This window comes from Lepidochelys olivacea (assembly GCF_965140295.1).
Source record: "Lepidochelys olivacea isolate rLepOli2 genome assembly, chromosome: 4".
Classification (NCBI taxonomy): domain Eukaryota; kingdom Metazoa; phylum Chordata; order Testudines; family Cheloniidae; genus Lepidochelys; species Lepidochelys olivacea.
The window spans coordinates 135,380,009-135,402,906 of record NC_140414.1 but is presented as its reverse complement, the minus strand read 5'-3'; the positions used below and the strand labels follow the sequence as shown (position 1 = coordinate 135,402,906).

The 22,898-nt window shown below is 42.1% G+C and overlaps 1 protein-coding gene across 2 annotated transcripts in view; it reads right to left on the bottom strand.

Annotated features, from left to right (window-relative positions):
• Nucleotides 1–22,898, bottom strand: part of KDM3A (lysine demethylase 3A) — a 50,969-nt gene that overhangs the window by 8,345 nt on the left and 19,726 nt on the right. For both annotated transcript variants that reach the window (XM_084625460.1, XM_084625461.1), the window contains exons 8-18: nucleotides 22,667–22,827; nucleotides 15,261–15,820; nucleotides 13,579–13,780; nucleotides 10,834–11,048; nucleotides 9,372–9,524; nucleotides 9,081–9,176; nucleotides 8,488–8,615; nucleotides 5,688–5,871; nucleotides 4,716–4,885; nucleotides 3,618–3,854; nucleotides 1,955–2,126 (exon numbers count right to left, since the gene is read on the bottom strand). In XM_084625460.1, the coding sequence (XP_084481586.1) occupies nucleotides 1,955–2,126; nucleotides 3,618–3,854; nucleotides 4,716–4,885; nucleotides 5,688–5,871; nucleotides 8,488–8,615; nucleotides 9,081–9,176; nucleotides 9,372–9,524; nucleotides 10,834–11,048; nucleotides 13,579–13,780; nucleotides 15,261–15,820; nucleotides 22,667–22,827 (2,278 nt within the window). The remainder of the gene's footprint in view (nucleotides 1–1,954; nucleotides 2,127–3,617; nucleotides 3,855–4,715; nucleotides 4,886–5,687; nucleotides 5,872–8,487; nucleotides 8,616–9,080; nucleotides 9,177–9,371; nucleotides 9,525–10,833; nucleotides 11,049–13,578; nucleotides 13,781–15,260; nucleotides 15,821–22,666; nucleotides 22,828–22,898) is intronic.

The window sequence follows — 22,898 nt, the reverse complement described above, 5'->3', positions numbered from 1 at the left end:
AAATGTACTGTCCAGCTCCCATTGCTTAAGTTTCTTCCCCCAAGTGCCATAGTTTTAAGAGAATCTAACTCTGCAGAGATTCTGCATTTTCACATTAAGAACCACAACAACTATGGGAATTAAATGTTCTTTCTTTGAAGTGGCCTCTGTTTCCACTTGTGGGAACCTAGCAAGCAGCACAATTCTTTTCTGATGAGTTCTAGTTTAATCAAGTAATGCACAACTGTCCTCACAAAGCAACCCTCAGCTCTAGAGAGAGAGAGACAGAGAGCCCTGCAGATTTTCATGATGGAGACATTATGTAGATAGACCACTGATGAAACCTGATTTCTAGTAGAGCAGGGGTGGGCAAACTATGGCCAGTGGGCTGCATCCGACCCTCGAGTTCCTGCTGGGGAGCAGGGTGTGGTCTGCACAGCTTCCGGAAACTGCAGCATGTCCCCCCTCCGGCTCTTACGCCAAGGAGCAGCCAGTGGCTCCTCTCCACATGCTGCTCCCGTCCCAAGCGCCGCCCACACAGCTCCCATTGGCCAGGCCCTGCAGCCAATGGGAGATGCAGGGGCAGTGCCCGCAGATGGGGCAGTGCACAGCAGAGCCGAGTGGCCATGCCTTGGCATAGGAGGAACATGCTGCTGCTTCCGAGAGCTGCTTGAGGTAAGTATCATCCGGAGCCTGCACCCATGCCCCAAACCGCTGCCCCAGCCCAGAGCCCCCTCCTGCCCTCTGAACCCCTCTGTCCCAGCCCGAAGCACCCTCCTACACCTCCCACCCCAGAGTCTGCACCCTCCACCCGCTGCCCTCCTCCCCCAGCCCAGAGCCCCCTTCCGCACCATGAACTCATTTCTGGCCCCACCCCGGAGTCTGCACCCCCAGCCAGAATCCTCACCTCCTCCTGCACCCCAACTTCATGATCATTCATGGCCCGCCATACAATTTCTATACCCAGAAGTGGCCCTCAGGGTAAAAAAGTTTGCCCACCCCTGTAGTAGAGCAAACTAACCAGTGTTTAACAATGTCCAGCCTACAGCCTAATGCACTTTAGATGTACTGAGTGGAAATGCATTCCCTTTACACTGATTAAGGGCTACTAAAAATGTAGATGGCTTTCTAAATTGCTTTAGTCCTATTCAAACAGCAAAAACAGAAGACCCCTGCACCCTCAAACATCTACTGTATAAGTCTAGTTTCCCACAGATGAGGAGGAGGTTTTAGGAAGTACACCTGGAGAGGATAGTCTGATTCATGAGGAATTCAAGACACCACTTCTGGTATCAATTCAAGATGAGGCCACAGGACATCTTAATCACTATGGAATACTGAAAAATTAGAAATTAGAAGTCCAAGACAAGCTTTATTTAATGGCTCACAGAAGTAATTCCAATTAGAAGTGCAACATGTGGAATAAAAAGAGTTCTCTAGGGGTTCAAAAAGCCAATTCAACCATCCTGTTAGCATCAACATTTATATTTTAATCATCCAGATTCCATTCAACTGGTAAAGCAGTTGAAGGATGTACATTAGGCTATGGGAGTACTCAAACTTCATCGAAGTGTTCCCCCAAAGATCCTCTCTCTGCCAGAGAGAGAGGGAAAAAAAAGATGCTGAAGAAAGAGCCCTCAAAAGGAGATTTTGAAGAAATATCTTCCTCTTAGTATGGAGGACTAGGAACAAGGTCAGTGCATTTCACAAGGTGCACCTGTAAAGAGCACTGACACGCATGCTACACTGGAGCATGGGGAAGATGAACCATTTGTCAAACTCTGAAACTTGGAACTTTTCCAAGCCAGACAGAACAGCATATTCCCCTTACAGAGGCATCAAAGATAAACAAGTCTGACATTCTGGAGTAAAGCAAGCAATAAGAATGGAAAGCAGGATATTTTCTTCTGTTTGCCATATTTCTTAGTATCCATTAGACAAAACAATAGAATGTAAGTGACTTCACATTGCATACTTGGAATATCTTCAAATCCATCCCAGAAGTCTCCTACTGTAGCTCCTGTGATAATTTCATTGGTTCTGCAATTGACCAGATCTACTTCCTGTTGGCCGAACTCCTTCCTGAAGGATTCTGGTTTCCAAAGCTCTGCATTTAGTTTGTGATGCACTCCAGACACCATCACAGGCTAAAAGACATGAATTAGAGAAAATTAATGCCTCTTTAATACAGAATATTTTAAGATTTAATAAGCATTTCTGCAGGGCCTCATCATACAAGAATTATAATGGCAATAAAGATTATACCAAATTTAGTAAGACAAAAACTGAAAATATTTTTTAAAATAACTATACCTTTTCTCCAACATCTTATTTATAGTGTTGCTGAGGACATGGGTACCTCATGAAGATATACTTAGTAGAATTTACAATGCCTTTCCATTATTTCAGCTGCCATGCTAGATTTACGTAGTCTGTACATGTTATAATAAAAGCTGCTTTGTAGTTTGAAATCTTATCCATACTTGAGGGAAATAAAGGAGGAACCAGTAGCAACAAAACTGCTAATTCATTCATATGCTGTACTTTCAGAAGTTAAGTTGTAGTTTCTAAAGCTTACAAAAACTTCAAGTGTATTAAGTTGCCTGGAAAACAGAAGTAGTAAATCTTTCACGCAAATTTTAATTCTCAACAGGAAAAAGTATGTTTGTTAGAAGACCAAAAAAAAAAAAGTTGGCCATAAGACAGTGACAGAGATCATTGCTGCTAAGTGAGCGGTTTTTCATAAGTGACTCTGGGTGTCAACTCCCAGACTTATGAACAGGACATGGTGGGTATTAAAGGTGCGTAATCCACTTCCCAATAAAGGTTTACATATAGTTTTAGAGACAACTTTGTTGTCCTGTCTTTGTAAATCAAAGAAGTTATGATGGACAGCCTCCATCTGGTACAAGAGGTTTTTCTTAGACCTCTTCTATAGAGGTTTTTAAGGTTAGGCTTGACAAAGCCCTGGCTGGGATGATTTAACTGGGAATTGGTCCTGCTTTGAGCAGGGGATTGGACTAGATGACCTTCTGGGGTCCCTTCCAACCCTGATATTCTATGATTCTATTCTATGATTCTAAGAAAGCCAGAGTCACAATAGGAGCCACCAATATATCCCAGCAAGAGGTATTAAAATGCACAGAAGTAGTATTTTATACAGTTTATCCTCTTCTATGCAAGGAGCTCAGCACTAATCAACTCACTCAACACTCATGTAAGGGAAACAATTATGGATAATCATTCCCCTCTAAACAGATAATGAAATGAAAGCAGAGCAATTTTGTAACCTCATCGTTTGTCAGTGGCAATGCTAAAAGAAGTCTGAAGTCCAGTCCCACCCTGCTTTAACCACTAGACAATAATCCATGGTGGCTCTCTGGCACAGTAGCATGCCATACATTGCACTACTAACTGGAAATTATAATCAATCTCAGAACCAAGGCTGAATGTCCAGCTGTATGCTCTGCCACTAGAGAACATCCATTCTATATTTAGAAAATCCTTTCTGTTGACTAGTGCTCAGATACCACAGCTAAGGGCCATTAAAAAAAAAAAAAAATCTACACAGTCTGTATTAGCCCACTAAGGATAATGTGAGTGTGCAGGAAACAAGCAAAACATCTTGAGGAAAATACCTGTCCCTGCTTCCAGCATTCTCTAAAGACATTCCAGTTACTCGCATTGTTGGGATCCTGAAGACACAGCAAGCGGTTATCACATAACCAATAGTGAGGTGTATCAAAGCCCAATATAGTAGGCTTTATAGTTAATCCTTGAGGTTTCTTAGGCAAATCTGTGAGAGTTCTACTTTGCACCAACGATGCAAAAATGTCATCAAGGATTTTGGGAGTGCTCTTGAGCCCACTTTCTGTCTGAATTGAAGAGGGAGAAGAGAAAGTGAATGTTAATATATGCTTTTGTTGCAGTCATATGTCAAGATGCCATTGTTCTGCAGAGATTTTAATAAGTCATGCAACACTCCTACTACATATTTTTGCCACCAACTGCTTCCTTTTCACTTCAGTCCACGTTTATATTATGTAGACATAATAGTCTCCTTATAGTTAATGCTTAATTATGTAAGTGACATAGCTTTATACTAACTACTGTAGAAAGACTTGCTGTTATTTATACCTGTGCAAACCCATTGAAGAAGATAGAGCGTGGCTCCTAGTTAGGATTATATTTAAAGTTAGTGATCTGAAATCAGTGAGATTGCATTTCTGAAACCCAGTTTAAATATTTCCCCCACTATTTCAAAATTAGTTACAGACTGGGTTTAATTCACACCTGGAGGGATAGTGTGAAGTAATTTGCAATCTACACATCTGAAAAAAATAAATAAATAAATCACTTGATGGAGAACGCAGCTTTAAACTCTAGCTGGGGGTCGTTTCAGAGCCCTCCTGGAGGCTACCAGGGAAGTGCATTTGCAGGATGCTCTGGCTCTATCCTTCCAGGTGTATGGGCTGCAGCAGACAGAGCAAGGGTAGCTGGCAAGCTTATGCTGTTGTGGCACTACTCCATGTAGGCTATAACTAGGCACCCCCATATGGATGCCTCTGACAAAAAGCCAGACAATGAAACTGCCTTCCCCAGCAAAATATTTTTGATGGTTATGTATTTAAATTGGCACATGCCTGGTGAAATGGTTCCTATTCACGATACACTTCCAGCACAGTTTGGCTTTAAAACCACAATAAGGAAGAAGCACTGCAAAAATCCTCATATACCTTTCCTCCAGAAGAGTTCAGCAGATTCCTCAAGAAACCTGTGTTGTTGTTGCTCACAGGTGTTAATATTGCACTGTTGAATGTCTGCAGGGCAGTAGGGGGTTTAGTGAAAGTGGGAAGGGTCTGAAGAGGTTTGTTTTCATTCTTTAAAATGGACGCGAGGAGTTTATCTGAAACGGAGAGGTAAAACTCCACTGAAACTGAACCAAGGCAGGTATATTCTGGAGTTTGAAGCACAGTTTTATATCAATTAAAAAAAATTACTTGTTAATATGGCCAATATATTCCATTTTAAACCATCTTCGAGTCACACTACATTTCAACTATGTTCATTAAAAAAATACTATTCCTTTTTGGAAGAGACATTTTCCCCCTTATGTAGTTTTGAATTTAAAAACAGATAGACAAAACTCTGTGGGTGAAATGTAAACAAGCCCAGTATCAACAAATATTTTGCTCATTGCCAATTTGACTCTTCAGACTTGCCTAATGTCTTAAAGTATCTGAAACTGTGCGCTTCCTCTTCCATTTCCTTTTGGGGGCAGGAGGGAATCTGTTCTCTTCCCCAAACTAGCACCATATCTGAATTGGCAAATTATTACTTATTCCTCAGAAGTCTTCATTACTTCCTTCCACTGTATTGCTGCAGAATACTACGGTCTAGCGAGTGGATTTTCACGAGTACCTAAGCAAGTTAGGTACCTAGTGTGCTTAGGCAGTTTTGAAAAATCCAGTGTCATGGGTGAAGTTTTCAAAAATGCCTAAATGACTTAGGAACTTAAGTTCCATTTTCAAAAGTGACTTAGGTGGTTAGGCATTTTAAAATACACAAGTCTTTTTACCTGGTTTATTAAACTCTTATACCAGTAGCCAGCCACCATAACCCCCTCCCCATTCTGCAATGGGTCTGATATTGTGCATTTTCAATTAGCTAGTAGCAGCGGAAGGTTGTTTTTCATATATGACATTTACCTTTATTTTCTTTATTCACGTTTCCACTTGTTAGGTTAGCCAGCCAACTCAAGGAAGGAGAAGTATTTACTGAAGAGACTGGTTTACTTCCAAATGTTGGTTTTACAGGAGAATCATAGCTAGTGGCTAATGGGTTTAGGACAAAATTATGCTGAAGTGTGGATTTCTCTCCGGGGATTAAACTCTGCAAGACAAGTTGAAGATACTTAAGTGGCTTGCCCAGTCACAGAGGAAGTCTGTGGAGGAACAGAGATAGCAACCTAGCCTATCACTTAATATTTTTCTTGGCATCTGTTATTGACACCTTAGAGCAGTTTTGAACTGGCCCGCCCGCTATACATCAGCAGTTCTGTCCTGTTCCCCACTAGGGGCTCTGCTTTAAGAATAGCCTACTACTCTGCTCCAATTCCACCCTGAGCTCCCAGCAGTTCCAGCCCATGTGCTCCCCCTGCCCAGTCCCAGCTGCAATGTCCCCAGGCTGACCCACGTCTAAGCACACCCTGCTACACACCTGCTGTTCCACCTCTGAGCATATGCACCTGAGGCCAGCACCTGCCAGCTTGGAGGACCCTGTGTTGCCAGGGAGTAAAAGGGCCTGCCTGGCAGGGAGCACTAGGGCCAAAGACACCAGAAGCCTTGGTGAACTGGATGTGGGGGGAAGAAAGGGAGAATGCCTTTACAACAGAGCCGCCGGTGGGGAGCAGGAAGTAATAGATACCAAGTGGAACAAACGGAAAATCCTCCCCTGCAGCTTCAGCACCTATACTCTCCTGAGAGATAACCGCTTTCCCTTCACAGCTGCAAAGTATCCTTTGAGCCCATACATGCTAGGCCTGGGCAGGAGGGGTTCAGAAACAGGTCAGCACATGGATGCTGCAGGGGAATATAGGGGCTGGAGCTGACAGTAGACCGTGAGCTAAGTAGTTGGGCCTTCCTTACAGCACAGCTCCCAGAGGGAAGCAGGAGACAAGAAAGGCTCTGTCCGGGAGGAGTCACCCCGATTCCCTGGGCCTCCCCCACTGCTCCCTGCTCAAACTGTACCAGGGATGCTCCTGTCTCCTACAATTACTCCTCTATCCTCAGGGCTCAAAATCCTGAATACCCAATGCTCATTCAGCTCATGAGGATTTCTGGCTAACTGAATATCAAACATTTCCACTCCCAATAGAGCATCATTAAGATCAGTGACTAAAAAGTTTCACTGTGAAACTGCAGCTAAAAATATCATTTACTTTATCCGAATGCCCAGTTATCAGATGTCCCACAAGCCATATAGATAAACAGACTTCACCTGCATTTATTTTAGAAACTTTTCATTTACATTTTAACACACTGAAGCTACCCTATTGATACATTTCAACATATAGTGGTACACTTTTAATCAGGCACTTAATTATTTGCTTATGCAACATAAAGCAATCAATAACTGACATATTTTTGCTAGTGTGCAAACACCAAAAGAGCCCTTTGACCCGCCAAGATTTGGCCATCACCTTATCCAGCCAGACAGAAAACAAATACATACCACTGCCCTAGAGTATTAAGGCTAAAATAATTTTCTGAAGTTCATGCTGCTTTTAAGTTTTTAAAAAAAAAGTCAGACCTATTTTAATACTTGCTTGTAGAAGCCATAATTTAAGTATGGTCTTCTGCCTACCACATCCTCAAAACCAAAGGCCAGATACCCCATTGAAATCAATGGAACTATGCTGATTTACACCATTTGTGGAGCTGGCCTTTGGCAATTTGGGGGGGAGTGAGGGGGAGGAGGAGGGAGTGGGATGGGGAAGACGATTGCTAGCATCAACCCTGCCAAGTAACATATGCTGGGGGGTGGGGGGGGGATTATTTCACAAGTCCAATTAGCAATAAAAACATGATAAATTTAAATATTTTTCATATGTAGTATGGAAACTACTCAACTTTCAGAAGGGCACTACCAAAAGGGAAGCATTTAATTTATTCCCAAGTACCTGTAAGTGTTTAAACTTAACAGAGTACGTCAAAACTAGACTAAAATTGTATAATGCAATTTAAAGAGGACTAGCTTTGTGGATTTTGTTTACAATAAGATGGTTATGTTCTCAAACGAAAACTATGTTTTAATTATAGGAAAGCTCTCTCTTATATCCCAGCCATTAAGATTTATTTGTTATCTAGTTAGCCTAAAATTCTTGTTAGAGACTCCATTACTGAAGTTTTATAAGGCATACGAGAATATTCTTCTAGAATAATTCCTAGAAGATATGAAAATCTTTCTTCAAACAGATTAATATTTTTAAGAACTCCAAATTTCCTCTGAACTGCTTATTTTAGATTTAACCTACTTTGTTGCATTATTTTGTCATTAAGTCTCCAGGACTCAAGGAATTTCCTGTTCTCTTTCTGCACTCCACCAGATTCCCTCACCCTTCCAGTCTAGAAGTTTCTTGAAAATATCTTCTTCAGTACAATCCTCCTTTTCCTTTAGCAGTCAGTCGATGAGAGCCGCAGAACGCTCAATGCTTTTAAAAAACTGGACACTTATCTTAAAAAAAATGGGTCCCTATAATGGGTCCCTAGACACCTAAACATTTTGCTAGTACATTTAAGAAAGTTTAACCAGTGAATATGCACACATATTAATATTGCACAGATCCATAGAATAGGATTTCAGAAGTGGTTGGTGTTGGCCTAATTGAAATCAGTTATCACTGAGACTTTAATGAGAGCAGAGTCAGGCCAACACTGAGCACCTTTGAAAGACCCAATCATTGTTTCTCAAACTATGTGTATATATAGCGTGAGACAGTGGCAATACCTGTTTTGGATCCTCCTTCAGATTTGGTTTTGATAGAGTCTTTAACTGCTTATTCGCACAAGGACAGTTTGCCTTTATTCCCCATTTTGCTCTTACAGAGTGAACAGTGTCACCAACATCATAGAGAGCTAAATGAGAAGAATCAGTAATGAGCTCATATTATCCAAATTAAACATACAGACTATCAAGATTCAATGTGGGTACACTATGTAGCTAAAAGACAGTTAAGAGAAAGCATTTCCAAAATGGTGATATGTCAGTTTAACTCATGTTTTGTTTATTAGGATTTAACTTTTTCAGAGAAATCAAGATACTTTCTGTACTTAAAATTAAATACTTTACACAAATAACACCAGCAAAACAAAATACAGAGTTAGTCTTTAAACACTGCTTCTTGGTAAACTGGCTGAACAATTTTATTACTCAAATCATTTTATTCTAGTCTACGGAGAAACATTCTGGACTAGATCCAGTGGCCACTGAAGTCAGTGGAATCTTTTCCATTCAACTAGCATTGGATCAGGCCCTATATGAGTAAACAACAGAACACTTGGTACTGTTCACATATATTTCCACAGTAATTATTAGAATACCTTTTCCAGGAATTATCTGTGTAGGCATTAAGTTCTCCGGTTCATGTAACTGACCCTTCACACATTTAAGCCAGGAAAAAGTATCAGATGCACCATCTGCAACCAAATCATTTTAAATGACTAGTTAATGTATTCATTCATTCAGTCTCTGAATAGCCACTTGTTTGTCCTTTAATAATTTCAGCATACAAGTTTATAAAAAGAGCTTTACAATAAGCCTATCCATTCACTAACATAATAGTTCAACAACTTAAGTCATTTTTAAGAAAGCAGGACACTGCACATTCTCACCTTCATGTATGCTTTTCTTTTTCATCCTGTAACAATCTACACACACTCCAAAGCCACACTTGGGGCAAACCCAGTGAAGGTTGAATATTGTGGTGTCACACACATCACACATTTCTCGAACGCCTCGAACTGCACGTTTCCAGGCTACTTGTCCTGTGGTAATTGACAGTCTAGTCAAAGTTAAAGAGTTAACTTTGCAGCTCTATGGGTTTCGATTAATGTACTTCAAAAATAATTACATTAGTATAAAATATCCCCCATTGGCTCAAGAATTAATCTTGCCCCATCTCGGGGAGAATTTTAAGAGGAAGAATTACATGTCTGGAGGAGGAAGAGGAAACACTTCAGAGGCAGGTTTGAATCTATTCAAGGTTTTGCATGTAAGAAAAAACCCTGGGGAAGACTGATTAGTGGACAGAGGGCAAACAAGGCTGTCAAAGGTGCACAATAAAGAGTAATCATATGGATACTACCACCTTGCCATGTGCACATATACATGTATGAAGAGAAACAATGCAGCCACTCCTTTAAACCATGCTGCACCTCTGGCTATACAATTATAGCTACAGGAAAAAGACATTGCTTAAACTGCAATTCTTCACTGAGGAGTAATAGTGTAAAATGCCATAGGGTTCCATATTTGTTGTCTTTTCATGGTTTCTAGTTTAAAAAGTATGCTCAGTTTAATGTAAAATAAGGATAGTTTTTTCTAGCTGTCAGTCGTGTAATCTCAGAATAGACTCAGAAATTTGAACTGAGTTCTTTCCCTCATGCACATCTGCACCAGTAGAGGTTCCACAAACTAAGTATCCCTTCAGCAACACCTGTTTAGTCCTTCGCCATCAGTGAAGTTTCAAAAAGGTGAAACTGTGTAGGGCAATTCTGTTGGGGCTCAATCCTGCACCACTGAAGACAATGAGAGTTCTATTATCGACTTCAATGGAAGCAAGATGAGGCCCTTGATATACAAAAAGGAACAGAAGCCACACCACTCAACTGTGTTAGCCCCCTATTGCTACCAAGAACAGAAAGCAATAAAAACTTATTTTGTCTCTAAGTTAATAGATCTGACTGAATATACACAGGCAGCAGATGAGTAGAAAAGTACCATTTTTACATCATCACTTTCTATAACAGAACTGCACTTCAAGGTTTTTTCTGGAAAGGTAGGAGAGGTCAGGCCAACTGAGAGTATGAGACTCATGTGCACCATGGAAACTAGCAGAGCTGAATCCTGATAAGGGTCCAAGAGTACAGAGTTGCTTAACATTCATATCCACAAGTTTAAACATATTATTACTTCCCACCACCAAGAATCAAAATGGACATTTAATAAAGCTTTTAAAATGGCAACACCAAATGCATACAATCAATTTGCATGCAGGAAACAAGCTATGAAGACCTATTTTGAAAAGTTGAGGGAAAAGTCCTAAATTTTACATTTCAGAAGAGCTGCTCTTACTGTGTGGTTCTATTGTGGACATGACCTCCTTTTCGGATATCACCAGCCGGCAGAAGTGGTCTCCGATGTTGGCTAGAATATACTTTGCAGTGTCTAGATCTAGACCCACAACATTTTTTGCTAAAGGCAGCCACAAGCTGATAGCCTCAGAGTCGTACTTGTCCGGCGTTAAGAAACCTTCTTCACGCAGCAATCCATGTCTATTGAACCGCAGCCTGTAGAGGAGAGAGGATGGGGATAACAAAAACAAAAAACCCAAATGTTGTCTACTAGCTCATTTCCACCTCTTCTAGTCTGTTACCCAGACACCTGCATACAATCATACAAGAAATTAACAGGATAACTGACAATGCTGAATATGATTTAATGGTTAGTATAGATCAGGATAAATTGTGTTCTCTATTATGTCAGAGAATCATGATTAAACCATGCTCACTGAGGAAGAAATTCAGTTTTGTTGTGCCCTTCACATTTTAAGCCAGGAAATCTAAAGAATCCAATTAGTGATAATCTTAAATGCATTTGCAATAGGAGACATGCACTTTAGGGCTGTAGCAAAGATTTTTCATTGTATTAGTGGTGCACAGCTCAAACTTGATTCAAACCCTAACACAGCAGGAAACTGAATATCTTAAACATAACCAATAAAACAATTATGGCTAACTTGGAAAGCAGGTCAGTAGACAAAAGAACATCTACTTTCCAGAAGGTTTTGTATTTAGATTTACCAGTAGGAAAATCTAGGGGGGAAAATATTTAAACTACTGACAACACAGAAAAATAAATATATTAAAGAAAACTTTACAAATCACATGCTAAAAGTGTTCATTAATAGGGCTCCTTTACAAACTATCCATGAAATCTCAGTGAAAGACAGCTGCTTCTGAGGTGGAACAACCAACAGGTGCTCTATATGCTGCATAAAAATGGCAAGGAAGTTAGTTCAAAAGCAAAACCATACTGCTACCAGTTACTCTTCCCATGAATTAAGAGTGCTGTGGGATCTTTAACATCCACACAGAGGAGATGGGACCACCATTTTTAAAGTTCTAATTGAAAAGACTCAATCTACCTTGAAGCGATGAGTTAACATTACTTAGCTTTAAAACAACTGTGGTATTTCAGGCATAATATTAAGCCACGTTTATTAAATCACCAGTTAGCAATATTGGTCTTAAATGTCTTGTTCTCATGTTACACATTTTTCTTACTTCTCCCCTCCCTCCCCAAGAGCTCATAGAGCTATAATACTTCTTCCACTAGAAGGTGTGTAGGAAATTAAGCCTGTAATGCAACAGTAAAACAGGGAGATTTTTCCAGCCCCAAATCTTCATTCAAGGAGACTAGGACTTCAATGTTTGTTTTTAAATTTAATCACAAAGTGATCTCTCTCTACACAGCACTACACATGCGTCACTTTATGCAACAAAAGAATGATACAATCCATGCCCCATAAAGTTTAACACAAGAAAAACAAAACTAGTAAGGACAGATGTGACAAAATAATTGGGAATGAGATGAATATAGAAAGATTTCATGAAAGGGGAGAGATTTATGTAGGATTTGAAAAAGGAGGGAATATTTTCAGGAATCTTGCATAGTCTGCATTTCTTCAGAAAAAACCTATACCTTCCCTCCCAATTGTACTCCGAAATTTAAGCTGTCCTTTAAAAATATTTTTCTAGTCCCTGACAACCACCTTCATGACAGACACCCCTGGGTACTGAATCAGGAACCTCTGGAACTCAAAGCATGAATCTCTACAGCTTGAGATAAAAGAGCCAGGCTCCCAAGCAGGCAGCTGTAACAGACTCAACCTCTCTGGATCAGGCATGGCGGGAGCGGGGGGGTGGAGGAGTGCGGTGGTGTTCAACACCAGACAGAGTGACCATTTGGTTTAACTTAGGGCTAGTCTACACTAGCAAGAATACTGTGGGAGACTGTATCAAAAGCTTTGCTAATGTCAAGCAACAACACGTCCACTGCTTTCCCCCATCCACAGAGCCAGTTATCTTGTCATAGAAGGCAATTAGAAGGAGAAATAGAAGGATATCATGTATCTCTTCAGGATCATCCACTGAGCTGACCTGGGTGGTCTCTTACTCCTATTTTATAGCTTCTCCCTACTTGAGTTCTGAGTGGCTCAGTTCTCAAAGTACAAATATTTAGGACTTCACCCATGGAAACTTACTCTAGCTATAGCATACCCTCCTAAATAGCAAAAAGATGTACCAAATCTAGTGTAAAGGCTTTATTTAATTGTAAATAAACATGTTCTAACCAACCCAATAAGAATGCACCTTTCTTTAGAAAACAACAATTAGAAAATAACAATTACAAAATAAAACATTGATTTAAATCACTAATTTTAATTAAGACTTTCCACTGGGTAATTTAAATTATCTTGATTTAAAATTAATCCATCCTATAATGAGAACACAGTAGGCATCACGTAAGCCACTGGACAGCTGTCAAGGTTATTAATTGATCTCAGATGCATTTGAAACAGTGACTTAGAGGTGATTGGCTGTAGGATCTCCAAAGCCATTGTAGGCCAGGATTTAAGAGAGAGACTAAAGATAAACTACTGAGCACTCTGCACTTTTTTTTTATTATTATTGTCAGACAGGTGCCCATTTATACCTAACTTTAGGGTTTTTTTTTTAAGTCTTTGATTGAATCATCTTAAATCTATTTGTACAGCTAAAAATATCAACATCCACATATTTTCAAAATTGCTCTCACCTCCTGAAGTGAAAGAATCTGCAAAAGACAGTGGAGTCTTTTTGCTCTTTGTTTTTCCGGTAGCTGTCCAGGCGGCATTCCCTGCACTTATGCAGGTGAGGTGCAATGTTATTGCAGGAACCATCCTGCACAAAAGCTTCCCCACTTTGCTGCAGCTTCTTAACTTTACAAGCATCTGTCAAGACTGACTTGTGAACAATTACTGCAGGAAAAAAAAAATAGTGCAGGTTAAACAACTTCAACTAGTCACTCAGACTCCCATTCGCTTACCCTATGCATATCTGTTAAAGCTGTAGCTGCTTTTGTTAAGTTACTTTAACTTTTCACCATATACCTCAAATTAATCTTAACATATTTTGAAGTTGATTGCTTATTACAGAGCATAAACTTCTTTTCAAGTTTTCTGACAATAAGGTCATAGTCAGGGCCCCATTTTCTGTTACAACCCTGCAATTTACCCCTTCCCACACAACTGCATTCCAGAACCTCAGCTTTTGTTTGTTTTTAAATTACATTTCTGCAGACATAATAGCTAGTTGCAACCTTGAACACAGGACCAGAGTGTAAACAGATGTAACAATGTCTTTTGGAGTCTTCAAAGAGCCTGAAACACTTCTGAGAGATATAAATTGCCCCATTCATCTCAGTGAAGTCTCCGGGGACTCCACAATTCTGCTGCTGCAGTCAGACATTTTTCAAAAGCATTATGGAATTCAGTATTTTACTACAGTCAGTGTTCAGGACACCCTCCTCCACCCCTGCCCCCCCGACTTCATGCCCAGCTGGAATCCACCTGCAATTGTTGCTTGCTCTGCACCTTTCCCCACAAGACAGAGAATTGAGTCACAGTGTCTGCTACATGACCTGTTCCACAAAGCCAGGCAACAGGGGGTCAGGGAACCAGAGCTGGATTTCTGTGGTCTGACTGCAAACTCGATGATCAGCTAAGCTTCCTGGAGGACAGTGCAGCAGCCCAGGTCCATGGAGCTGAGTCACTGAATCCAGCTACAAGCTTCCCCATTCTCTGGCACACAGAGTGGGAAGGAGAGAAAAGTTCCTCTAAAGAACATTGCAGGACCCTAGTGAGTGGCAACTGGGCCACCTGGAAAGCACAGCTAAAAAACCCATCAACTAATTTTGTCAATTAATTATTTTCAACTATGAGCTTGACTCGTATGAGTGTGTATGGAGGTGGGAGTGCGGAAGGATAGAAATGAAAGGCAGAATAAATTAACATTGCCTTAGAATTTAGGGATTGTTGCTGTAGCATTTGGTCCCATTATGCCATGGAGTAGGAGCCCTATTCGTAAGTTATACTCACTTTTGCAACCCTTCTTCCCTAATGTAGCCTAACAGAATTTTGTTCTGATTGGATTTGAGATGAAAAAGTATTCTTTTTTCCTTATGACTTGCATATCTAATCCTACCAAGACCTTAAATATCATCTTTTCCCAAGACTTACTCTGTATACATAATCTGAAAATTGGGTATAAATTTTAGGAGCCCCCATCATACTCCTTGAGTTCCTATTCTAGAAGTGAAATCTAGGTGTTTCACCAACTCAGACATCAAGACTGCAATTTCGTAAGATTCCTTATCCTATTAACACATTTTTCTGAAATTTCTAAGCAACTATATATACAATAATTCTCTGTTGATATCACAGCTCCAGATATACTTGCCATTGTTGTGGACTTTACTGGTGCTCCCAGCCCTAGAGCCTTCGCTTTCATTTCTCTCACATGAAATCTCATTTGAGTTTCCTCTGACTGAGGAACACGCAGAAAAGGAGTTTTCTGCCTTGTTTCCTTTGCAGCTGCTTTGTAATTTAATTTCATGCCCAGCGAAAAGGTTAACAGAAGCATCGGATGTTGAGGGTTTACAATCAAAGATTTTCTGCAGTTCTGATGTGCCATTAAGCCTGGATGTTACTCTGGAAGAATTGTCTAGGTCTTGTGTGGATTTTATAGGAACATGCTCCTTTGGGAAGTTTGTCATTGGCTTGGTAAAAGATTTGTGGACATTTTTCAAGTCACTTTGTTTTTCATTGTGTGTGTCAGTCAAAGATGGCGATCTTGAGGTCTTCAAAGAGGTATAGTTACTATTCTGATCATTAGGAGTTTTAGTTTGTTCTTTCGATAGAAACTCTGCTTTATGGAAGACCGCCAGATTTTCTTTTGACATTTTCACCGTAGTATTAAGACAAGAAGGATGTTCTTCTGGTAAATTCTCTTTGCAAATGCTGAAATGTACAATATGCAGTAATAAGACCTAAAGAGAAACTCAAACCATAACTGAATGCATCGGCTCTCCCAAGCTTTTCAAAGGAACCAGAGTTTACATAGGAAGTTAATCATGGATGCTAGCAGTTAAGATTAAGAATTCAGAAAAGTTTCACATACCAAACACCTTAAAAAGAGATACACAAACAATGAAAAACCACAAGGGGATTTTAAGACACTACAACTACTGTTCCTTCTGGGCTCCCGTGCCAACTTGTTGACTGTGTACCTCCCCCACCACAGAAGTTACAAAAACCTATTTATAAAAAGATAGTGTTTCTCTCCCCACTGTTGCTATGTGAAAGACCTACATAAACATGGGAAATGATCAATAGCTAAATGCAAGTTATGTTTTAGTCAAACAAATTATTGGACTCAATACAGGGTAACTGGGTGAACACTAATGGTCTATGATATACAGGAGGCCAGACTATATGAACTACTGGCCCCTTCTGGCCTTATATATTTAAAAACCCACACACAACCACCCTCTATTAAGCTACATAGGAAAACAGTGAAAATGATTCAGCAGAGAGTTCTGTCAAAAAAAACTATGTGCATTTAAGATTTTTTTTTCAGCTACAGTAATCTTAAATAGCATGGATAACAGATTAAATTTGGATAATGGAATGTTAAATAGCACTTATAAGAGAATCTTGTTTCCTACTATGCCATTTTCTATAGGAAGCACTCTTCTCCTATTGTGACAGGAGAATCAGGGAGACGGGGCAGAGCTTGATGCCTGGAACACTAAGTCAGGACTGAAGTGCAGTTACACTCTAAAGAATGTTTAGTACCGTTGTGTGTTCCAGATCTACTTTACGCAGTCAACATATATTTCAAACTAATAGTGCCATAAATTTAGCCTTTCAGATTCCAGATCCCCACGTCCATGCAATACAAACAGAACTTTTAACAATTCTTTTGATTCATTGGTCATTTCCTTAATTGTATCTAGCTGCTTTTACATCTCTATATTGGATCTGCCAGGCTACCATGAGTAAGATTATTTGGGTCAGAAAATAGATAGGACTGATTACACACAGGGAACAAACCTCTTGATTAATTTGCTTTCCTCAGCCCTGGTCTACACTAGGACTTTAGGTCGAATTTAGCAACGTTAAATCGATTTAAACCTGCACCCATCCACACAGTGAAGCCCTTTATTTCGACTTAAAGGGCTCTTAAAATCGATTTCCTTACTCCACCCCTGACAAGTGGATTAGCGCTTAAATCGACGTTCCCAGCTCGAATTTGGGGTACTGTGGACACAATTTGATGGTATTGGCCTCCGGGAGCTATCCCAGAGTGCTCCATTCTGACCGCTCTGGACAGCACTCTCAACTCAGATGCACTGGCCAGGTAGACAGGAAAAGAACCGCGAACTTTTGAATCTCATTTCCTGTTTGGCCAGCGTGGCAAGCTGCAGGTGACCATGCAGAGCTCATCAGCACAGGTGACCATGATGGAGTCCCAGAATCGCAAAAGAGCTCCAGCATGGACCGAACGGGAGGTACGGGATCTGATCGCTGTTTGGGGAGAGGAATCCGTGCTATCAGAACTCCGTTCCAGTTTTCGAAATGCCAAAACCTTTGTGAAAATCTCCCAGGGCATGAAGGACAGAGGCCATAACAGGGACCCGAAGCAGTGCCGCGTGAAACTGAAGGAGCTGAGGCAAGCCTACCAGAAAACCAGAGAGGCGAACAGCCGCTCTGGGTCAGAGCCCCAAACATGCCGCTTCTATGATGAGCTGCATGCCATTTTAGGGGGTTCAGCCACCACTACCCCAGCCGTGTTGTTTGACTCCTTCAATGGAGATGGAGGCAATACGGAAGCAGGTTTTGGGGACGAAGAAGATGATGATGAGGAGGAGGTTGTAGATAGCTCACAGCAAGCAAGCGGAGAAACCGGTTTTCCCGACAGCCAGGAACTGTTTCTCACCCTAGACCTGGAGCCAGTACCCCCCGAACCCACCCAAGGCTGCCTCCTGGACCCAGCAGGCGGAGAAGGGACCTCTGGTGAGTGTACCTTTTAAAATGCTATACATGGTTTAAAAGCAAGCATGTGAAAGGATTACTTTGCCCTGGCATTTGCGGTTCTCCTAGATGTAGTCCTAAAGCCTTTGCAAAAGGTTTCTGGGGAGGGCAGCCTTATTTCGTCCTTCATGGTAGGACACTTTATCACTCCAGGCCAGTAACACATACTCGGGAATCACTGTAGAACAAAGCATTGCAGTGTATGTTTGCTGGCATTCAACCAAAATCCGTTCTCTCTCTCTCTGTGTTATCCTCAGGAGAGTGAGATATAATTCATGGTCACCTGGTTGAAATAGGGTGCTTTTCTTCAGGGACACTCAGTATAGCCCATTCCTGCTGGGCTGTTTGCCTGTGGCTGAACAGAAATGTTCCCCGCTGTTAGCCACAGGGAGGGGGGAAGGTTGAGGGGGTAGTCACGCGGTGGGAGGAGGCAAAATGCGACCTTGTAACGAAAGCACATGTGCTATGTATGTAATGTTAACAGCAAGGTTTACCCTGAAAGAGTGTAGCGACTGTTTTATAAAATGTGTCTCTTTAAATACCGCTGTCCCTTTTTTTTTCTCCACCAGCTGCATGTGTTTCAATGATCACAGGATCTTCTCCTTCCCAGAGGCTAGTGAAGCTTAGAAAGAAAAAAAAACGCACTCGCGATGAAATGTTCTCTGAGCTCATGCTGTCCTCCCACACTGACACAGACAGACGAATGCGTGGAGGCAAATAATGTCAGAGTGCAGGAAAGCACAAAATGACCGGGAGGAGAGGTGGAGGGCTGAAGAGAGTAAGTGGCGGGCTGAAGAGAGTAAGTGGCGGGCTGAAGAGAGGGCTGAAGCTCAAATGTGGCGGCAGCGTGATGAGAGGAGGCAGGATTCAATGCTGAGGCTGCTGCAGGACCAAACCAGAATGCTCCAGTGTATGGTTGAGCTGCAGCAAAGGCAGCTGGAGCACAGACTGCCACTGCTGCCCCTCTGTAACCAACCGCCCTCCTCCCCAAGTTCCATAGCCTCCACACCCAGACGCCCAAGAACGCGGTGGGGGGGCCTCCGGCCAACCAGCCACTCCACAACAGAGGATTGCCCAAAAAAAGAAGGCTGTCATTCAATAAATTTTAAAGTTGTAAACTTTTAAAGTGCTGTGCTTAAAGTGCTGTGTGGCATTTTCCTTCCCTCCTCCACCACCCCTCCTGGGATACCTTGGTAGTCATCTCCCTATTTGTGTGATGAATGAATAACGAATGCATGACTGTGAAGCAGCAATGACTTTATTGCCTCTGCAAGCGGTGATTAAAGGGAGGAGGGGAGGGTGGTTAGCTTACAGGGAAGTAGAGTGAACCAAGGGGCGGGGGGTTTCATCAAGGAGAAACAAACAGAACTTTCACACTGTAGCCTGGCCAGTCATGAAACTGGTTTTCAAAGCTTCTCTGATGCGTACCGCGCCCTCCTGAGCTCTTCTAACCGCCCTGGTGTCTGGCTGCGCGTAACCAGCAGCCAGGCGATTTGCCTCAATCTCCCACCCCGCCATAAACGTCTCCCCCTTACTCTCACAGATATTGTGGAGCACACAGCAAGCAGTAATAACAGTGGGAATATTGGTTTCGCTGAGGTCTAAGCGAGTCAGTAAACTGCGCCAGCGCGCCTTTAAACGTCCAAATGCACATTCTACCACCATTCTGCACTTGCTCAGCCTGTAGTTGAACAGCTCCTGACCACTGTCCAGGCTGCCTGTGTACGGCTTCATGAGCCATGGCATTAAGGGGTAGGCTGGGTCCCCAAGGATACATATAGGCATTTCAACATCCCCAACAGTTATTTTCTGGTCTGGGAAGAAAGTCCCTTCCTGCAGCTTTTGAAACAGACCAGAGTTCCTGAAGATGCGAGCATCATGCACCTTTCCCGGCCATCCCATGTTGATGTTGGTGAAACGTCCCTTGTGATCCACCAGAGCTTGCAGCACTATCGAAAAGTACCCCTTGCGGTTTATGTACTCGCCGGCTTGGTGCTCTGGTGCCAAGACAGGGATATGGGTTCCGTCTATAGCCCCACCACAGTTAGGGAATCCCATTGCAGCAAAGCCATCCACTATGACCTGCACATTTCCCAGGGTCACTACCCTTGATATCAGCAGATCTTTGATTGCGTGAGCTACTTGCATCACAGCAGCCCCCACAGTAGATTTGCCCACTCCAAATTGATTCCCAACTGACCGGTAGCTGTCTGGCGTTGCAAGCTTCCACAGGGCTATCGCCACTCGCTTCTCAACTGTGAGGGCTGCTCTCATCCTGGTATTCATGCGCTTCAGGGCAGGGGAAAGCAAGTCACAAAGTTCCATGAAAGTGCCCTTACACATGCGAAAGTTTCGCAGCCACTGGGAATCGTCCCAGACCTGCAACACTATGCGGTCCCACCAGTCTGTGCTTGTTTCCCGAGCCCAGAATCGGTGTTCCACAGCATGAACCTGCCCCATTAGCACCATGATGCATGCATTGGCAGGGCCCATGCTTTCAGAGAAATCTGTGTCCATGTCCTGATCACTCACGGGACCGCGCTGACGTCGCCTCCTCGCCCGGTATCGCGTTGCCATGTTCTGGTGCTGCATATACTGCTGGATAATGCGTGTGGTGGTTGATGTGCTCCTAATTGCCAAAATGAGCTCAGCGGCCTCCATGCTTGCCTTGGTATGGTGTCCGCACAGAAAAAAGGCGCGGAACGATTGTCTGCCGTTGCTCTGACGGAGGGAGGGGCAACTGACGACACGGCTTACAGGGTTGGCTTCAGGGAGCTAAAATCCACAAAGGGTGTGCCTGTACATCAAGGAGTATTTCAGGCAGGACTGCACGGAGGGTTCCAATAAGAAATGGTGCACCAAAGTTATCATTGTTATTGGAACAAGGAGGTTAGCCTGGCCTCTGATTGATACATGGCTAGATTAACCTCGCTGCGCCTTGTCTGTGACTGACTGCAGTGTGATCTAGACAGGGGAGGAGGAAAATGAGTACAAAACAAATCTGGTCTATTTCTTGTTCTGACCCACTCCATCTATCCTTTACATCTTTGGCTGGCAGCAGACAAAAAAGGCGCGAAATGATTGTCTGCCCTTGCTTTCACGGGGGGAGGGAGGGTGGGAACGGGTTCCTGACGATATGTACCCAGAACCACCCGCGACAATGTTTTAGCCCCATCAGGCATTGGGATATCAACCCAGAATTCCAATGGGCAGCGGAGACTGCCGGAACTGTGGGATAGCTACCCACAGTGCAATGCTCCAGAAGTCGACGCTTGCCTCGGTACTGTGGAAGCGCTCCGCCGAGTTAATGCACTTAATGCACTTAGAGCATTTTCTGTGGGGACACACACACTCGAATATATAAAACCAATTTCAAAAAAACCGACTTCTATAAATTCGACCTAATTTCGTAGTGTAGACATACCCTCACCTACTCCAAAAAATAAAGTCACTTGGACTGTATTTGCATTTGTAATTAGGTTAGCAACATTCCGTGTATGAGACGGAACTCCCATAAGGGTATGTATACAACATACACGCTTTATGGTAGTATGTAGAGTACATACACTAAATATTCCTCTAGCATGGGTATAAACAGCAGTGTGGACAGTGAGGCACTGTATAAAGACACTCCTGAACCCTGTGAGTATGTATCCTAGACTGCTTTCCACAAGCCTAAGCAGTGCCTCCCCCACCCACAGTGCTATTTTTAGCAACGTATAGAATGCCAGAGCCTTTTCACTTACATGTAGCTACACACCGCAGCGTGGACGCAGCCTGCTTTTCACTGCAGTGTGTAACGATACATGCCCTACCAGCTTGCCACCAGTGACTTGCAGTGTAGACACAGCCTATGAAGCCTTCACTATTGAATCATAAAGGATAGTCTTGTGACTAAACAGCTGACTGAATCAGAAAAATCTGGATTCTGTTTCAAACTCTACACAGGCTTCCTGTGTGACCACAAGCAATTCATGTAACTATTCTATACTTCAGTTTCCTGATCAGCAAAAGGGGAATAATATTTTCCTAACGTCAAAGAAGAGTTTACAAGAATTTTAATTTAATGAAGCTTCTAAAGTGCTTTAAGAATTTATTTTCAGCATAAAAAAGTGTTATAGAAGTATATTTTATTACATCAGGCTTATCTTTATAAGATGCAAACACCCCAGAAAAGTAAAAAAAATTGTAACTTGTGTCATTGGAGAAGGGTAGAATGAACATAAGAAAACTCCCCACTTGCCAGGTCTGCAACTCATGACAATTCTGAAATTAAACGTATCAAAGTCCATCTACAAGCCAAGAACACAATTTCTATTCACTATAACAATCAACTACAGGTAAACTAATCTCCCTCCCTATTTACAATATGCCTACTTTGGTGCTTTTCATTTTAGAGTCTAAGACACACTAAGTAATTTAAAGCAATGAAGCCACAAAATACATTCAGGCATTATCCCCCACTTTACAGATGGATAAATAGAGGCACTGGATGGTTAAACTATTTCCTTAAGGTCACAAGCTGAGTCAACAGAAAGTGGCAGAAATACAACCCAGAGGTAATTATATATTCAAGGCAATTGACAAAAATCAGTCAGATATGTCTCACCCACACCAACAGTGGAGGGTTGGGGGAGGGAAGCTTAGTTACCATGATTTCTTTAAAAAAACCCACCCTTAATTTAGTCTACTTTGTATAAAATAAATTATTATTCTGCTGTATTTTTCCCCCCACAGGTTAAAAAAACCCCAAAGAGAGTCACCACTTACCCCTGAGGAGTTTCTGCGCCAACATTAGGAGGTGAGTTAGCTGGCTGAGGCATGCCCTGGTTCCTGAGGTCTTTGCTAGAAGGGGTTGCAGGCGTACACCCTAGCAACGTTTCACCAAACACTGTTGGTACTGACTGCATGTGACTCAGACTATGTGATACCTGAAACAGATGTCAGAGTCAACAGAAAAATTCAAAGCCAACACACGAGAAAAATATATCACTTCTATGAC